The sequence below is a fragment of the Miscanthus floridulus genome, chromosome 19 (genome assembly GCF_019320115.1).
Source record: "Miscanthus floridulus cultivar M001 chromosome 19, ASM1932011v1, whole genome shotgun sequence".
NCBI lineage: Eukaryota > Viridiplantae > Streptophyta > Magnoliopsida > Poales > Poaceae > Miscanthus > Miscanthus floridulus.
This window is the reverse complement of record NC_089598.1, coordinates 5,547,761-5,552,371: the sequence shown is the minus strand read 5'-3', so window position 1 is coordinate 5,552,371 and position 4,611 is coordinate 5,547,761. Positions and strand designations below refer to the sequence as shown.

Here is a 4,611-nt window from a genome sequence, read left to right as displayed (position 1 = left end):
CTGCTTAGGGTACCCCTTTTTATGGTATCCGACAGGATGAGGCCCTATTCGTTTCGTTGAAAAGACAGATTGAAAAGCACCGTTCGCTGATTTGTTGTGAGAGAAAAACACTGTACCATAGCTGATAAATATGCCGATAGGTTCAAGCGAACAGGGCTCGCGGAGCCCGCCCAGCCATGCAATGCAAAAGACTGCACGCCATGGCCATCACACTGAGCATTCGTGCCTTGCTCAGTTTGCTTTTAGGTGCCTGCTCTCTGATTCACTCCAAGACAACGACTTTAAAGCCTAAGCTCTTGGATGTCCCGAGCCCAGCCTTGCAAAGTTGCACCTGAGCGCACGCGGGCTGGCGCGCCTCAAGGCCCAAGGTCCAAGGCTGCTGAGCTGTCGCCGGTTGCTGCTGCTGCTCGGTCAACAATTCGTAATAATCTACAGGCTCAATCCTCAGAGGCATCCATGTAAAAGCCCATCCTATCGAAACAAAAGCCCATCCTATATCGAAACAAAAGCCCAGCACGGAAACTGGCGCGGACGTCGCTTCTTTCTTCTGCCCCAATCCAACTCCAACTCCAGTGAATTAAAAAAACAAAAAAGGAAACAAAAAGGGTAGTACACCGCAAGCGGAAGCCTCGCCTCGCCTCGTCTCGTCTCCGGAGCGCACGTCAGATCAGGTGCGCCGCGCGCCCCTCACCTAAGCTGCGACGAGCATCCATCCATCCACCAGGTACCGCCGCCGCCCCTCCTCTTTCCCTTCTTGCTGCGCGCGCCGCGGAACCCTCCAAGCGATTTGTATTTGGATCTCGCCCCGCTCCTCCCCGTGGCGGTACGATTCGCCGTGACCTTGATGCGTGGCGTTGCCTTTGCGGGTGCAGGAACGATGACGGGCTCCATGGATCTTCCGGCCAAGGGCGGGTTCAGCTTCGACCTGTGCCGCCGGAACAATATGCTGGAGAAGGACGGGCTCAAGCTCCCGGGATTCAGGAAGACCGGGACAACCATCGTCGGCCTCGTCTTTCAGGTGCGGCACCCTACTCTCGTTGTGTTGCCTTCTGGTATATTCCGGCAATTGGTGTGGCTTCTGAGTTACCCGTGTGCCCGAATTTGATCGCCATGAGCCTCCTCCTGCTCGTGCTGAGTTGGTGGGTCGTTTATGTTAATTAGGCCTCGGAACATATTTTTAGAGAGCTGCGCTGCTCAATTGAACTTTTTTTTTTGTGTGGGCGGGTGGGTGGGGGGGATCTGTCTGATATCAATCCCATGCTTAACTTCTTGTTACACGTGCTGATAATACAAATTGGGAAAATGTTCCGTGCAAACCACCTTCCAACGGGATGAGAACCCACATTCTTTCGTTATGTTGGTTTGGTTTCCATTGTAGGAGTATTATTTTAGGGGTAAAGTTATGCATACAACTTTTTTTCATCCTGATGATGCAGACATACAAACCCAACCTATTTCAATCCTGTTTTGCGTCAACTTTGATTGAATAAATACCTTTTGGTATTTGACAATTGCTGCGTCTGCAAATTTTTAGGCATGAGCATCTCAACTAATCATTGGAAAAATCTTTCTGATGTCAATCGCATGCTTAAAATTCATGTCGCACATGACCACATTGCTGTATGTGCTGAACTGCTGATGATACAAACTAGGAAAATGTTCAGCGCAAACCATCCTCTTAGTGGTGAAAGCCCCCATTCTTTTGTTATGTTGGTTTCCATTGTATTAGCTTAGGGGAACACGTATGCATACAAATTTCTTCATCCTAACGAAAAAAATACTCCGCAAATGATTCTGTGACAAATCCTAATTCAACCCTGATTTGCATCAAATTGTGATTGAACAAATCTGATGGATAGTAATTTCGTCTTAACAACTTTATATCAATTTTTAGTATATACACCAGTGCTAATAGATGAAAGACCTTGCAACATTGTGTTTGAACGGGCATTGTTTCATTTGCCCATATTCATTGAGGTCAATGTTGGACTAAGCCATGTTTCTATATCTAGGATGGGGTTGTTCTTGGGGCAGATACAAGGGCAACTGAGGGCCCTATAGTTGCTGATAAGAACTGCGAGAAGATACACTTTATGGCGCCCAATATATATTGCTGTGGAGCAGGAACTGCTGCTGACACGGAGGCTGTTACAGGTAGATGACTAAAAGAATGAGATCTTGCTGCCTTTTCACACTCTCATTTCTTCCGTTGAATTCCTTATCGACATTTGATTCATTTACTTCAGATATGGTAAGCTCCCAGCTACAGCTTCACCGATATGCAACCGGCCGCGAATCAAGAGTCGTAACTTCTCTTACACTACTGAAGTCACACCTCTTCAAGTGAGCTCCTCTCACAGGCACATTTACAACTTTCTGCCATTGTGCCAACACCTGACCTGCTTATGCCATTATGTTAGGTATCAAGGCCATGTCAGTGCTGCCCTTGTTCTTGGTGGAGTGGATTGTACTGGACCACATCTACACACTGTTAGTAACTGAGCATACCTGTTTTTTACTTGTTGTATGTAAAGTTTGATGCAGGGTAGTTACATTAACTTTGGAATGTGCAGGTTTATCCACACGGGTCCACTGATACCCTTCCTTTTGCAACGATGGGTTCTGGTTCTCTTGCTGCAATGTCCGTGTTTGAATCAAAATACAAAGAAGGGCTTACTGTAAGTGAACCAGTGCAATAGTTTCTGCATTTAACTATGTTGGTAATGGAGTACTGTCTTCTGTGGTGACTGAAGCTGCATGTGATGGCGTTTGGTTTGATGGCAAAAGTTTAATATTAAATTCCTTTTTATCTTCTAGAGGGAGGAGGGGATACAACTGGTGTCTGACGCGATCTGCGCTGGTATCTTCAATGACCTTGGCAGTGGCAGCAATGTTGATGTCTGTGTGATAACGAAGGTATGCATTTTCAGTTTTTTATAGAGTTCCAGCCTTACAGAGCCAAGCCCTGGTCCGAATCCATTGCAAAAGACCAAATTAACATGTGTTTACAAGGTTTTAGAGCACAACACCCTCATCTCGTGAGGGACATAGATCAATCTCAACCTCAAGATGCATTTTCTGTTTACTGAGTGAAATTGACAGAACACTGCAAGTGTTGAATAAAAAATCGAAACAAAATGTGCTATTTACATATTAGAGAATGAAGTTTCAAACTATATCCGTAGCATTATATTTGTCAACTTTGAAATGATATATGTTGCCCTTACATATGGTTTGATTTACACTTGAGATCACTAATTTCCAATAATGCTCATTTGAGCTAACTGTGTAACACTGCATCCTGCATGCTGCTCTTTGTCAGAGATGCCTTTTGAGCAAATCGAAGAACATGAATATATTATTAGTAACCCTTCAGAGTGCTTTGCTAACCAACACTTATTGACATTACCAGGGGAAGACAGAATACTTGAGAAACCACCAGTTGCCGAATCCCAGAACTTATGCTAGTTCAAAGGGATACAGCTTCACCAAGGGGCAGACTGGTGAGTTCCTTGCTAATGAATTGTTATATATAGGATATGGCATATTGAACGGTATAAAGTAAATGCATGATTCTGTTGTTTGCAGAGGTACTGTACACAAAGATCACACCTCTGAAGCAGAAGGTTGAGGTCGCCGAGGGCAGTGAAGCTATGGAGGAGTAGTGATGTATGCTTTCATTCGGACAAGGGAATTCTGAATTTGTGTTATTTTGCTTAGTGGAGCAGCTAGAACAAGAAAAAAATTTGGTGATCTTTGTTGTACTTGCTGGACCGAAACCAGACTCTTATGCCAAAGGTGTTTCTAATGCTTGACACATTTTTTAAAGTCCTTGTTGTTTCTCAATGTTGAAAACCGTGGCGGTATGGTATTTCCTTGAGATGTTATTGCTACTGCTGCATTGATGCGTCGGTGCATGTGCGAAGGGGAGGGTTGCCTTGAACGACAAGGAGGGTTGCCTGAAACGACAAGGTTACTGTCAAGGGCCTGGTGATCTAGGGTAGCTGGTCCTCGACTACGTAGCTCGTAGTCTCGTGCCGTGTCTTCCAGAACGGAGGTTATGCCCCTCTCGGCTTCTGGGCTTGAGAACACAAGGGGGAGGAAGAGAGAGTTTGGGTAATTGATCTTCCTTAACCCTTCAACGTTTGGGCTACACAATTATAAGGCCTGCGGCCACAACTGCTGAGCCAATGGCTCCTGAAAACAAGCAACCAAAAATAGGAAACTATAAATCTGGAAACAAAGCTAATCCTGCCGATTTCTAGCCACTGGTGTCGATCTTGACCGGTTCGTCGATCTCCTGCCGCGCCTGTGCAGCGCGCTCCGCGGCCCTGCGCACGTCGCGGGCATGGCGACGCCGCGTGTACGTTTTCCCGCACATGACATCTCTCCCCCCGTTGAGAGGCAGCTCGTCCTCGAGCTGTAATCCGGGGTACTTGGCGACGAACGGGTCCCTGTCTTCCCATGTTGCCGAGGCAGCCGACGCTCCCTTCCACTGGACCAGCACTTGCTCCACACCGCGAGCCAAACGGGACTTGATGACGCGCTCGGGCTCAGGAGTCACCGCGTCGTGGTGTAGGGTTGGCAGTGGTGGAGGCGCAGTTGGTGGAT

General features: G+C 46.8%; 1 protein-coding gene across 1 annotated transcript; it reads left to right on the top strand.

Annotated features, from left to right (window-relative positions):
• The first annotated feature begins 577 nt into the window (after positions 1-577).
• LOC136528130 (proteasome subunit beta type-7-A-like) lies at positions 578-3,869 on the top strand. The gene is made up of 9 exons (XM_066521045.1): positions 578-724; positions 873-1,018; positions 2,013-2,154; positions 2,247-2,343; positions 2,421-2,490; positions 2,574-2,678; positions 2,818-2,916; positions 3,413-3,503; positions 3,589-3,869. Exons 2-9 carry the CDS (start codon positions 878-880, stop codon positions 3,663-3,665), a joined length of 822 nt encoding a protein of 273 aa, XP_066377142.1. The 5' UTR covers positions 578-724; positions 873-877; the 3' UTR covers positions 3,666-3,869.
• The last annotated feature ends 742 nt before the right edge of the window (positions 3,870-4,611 follow it).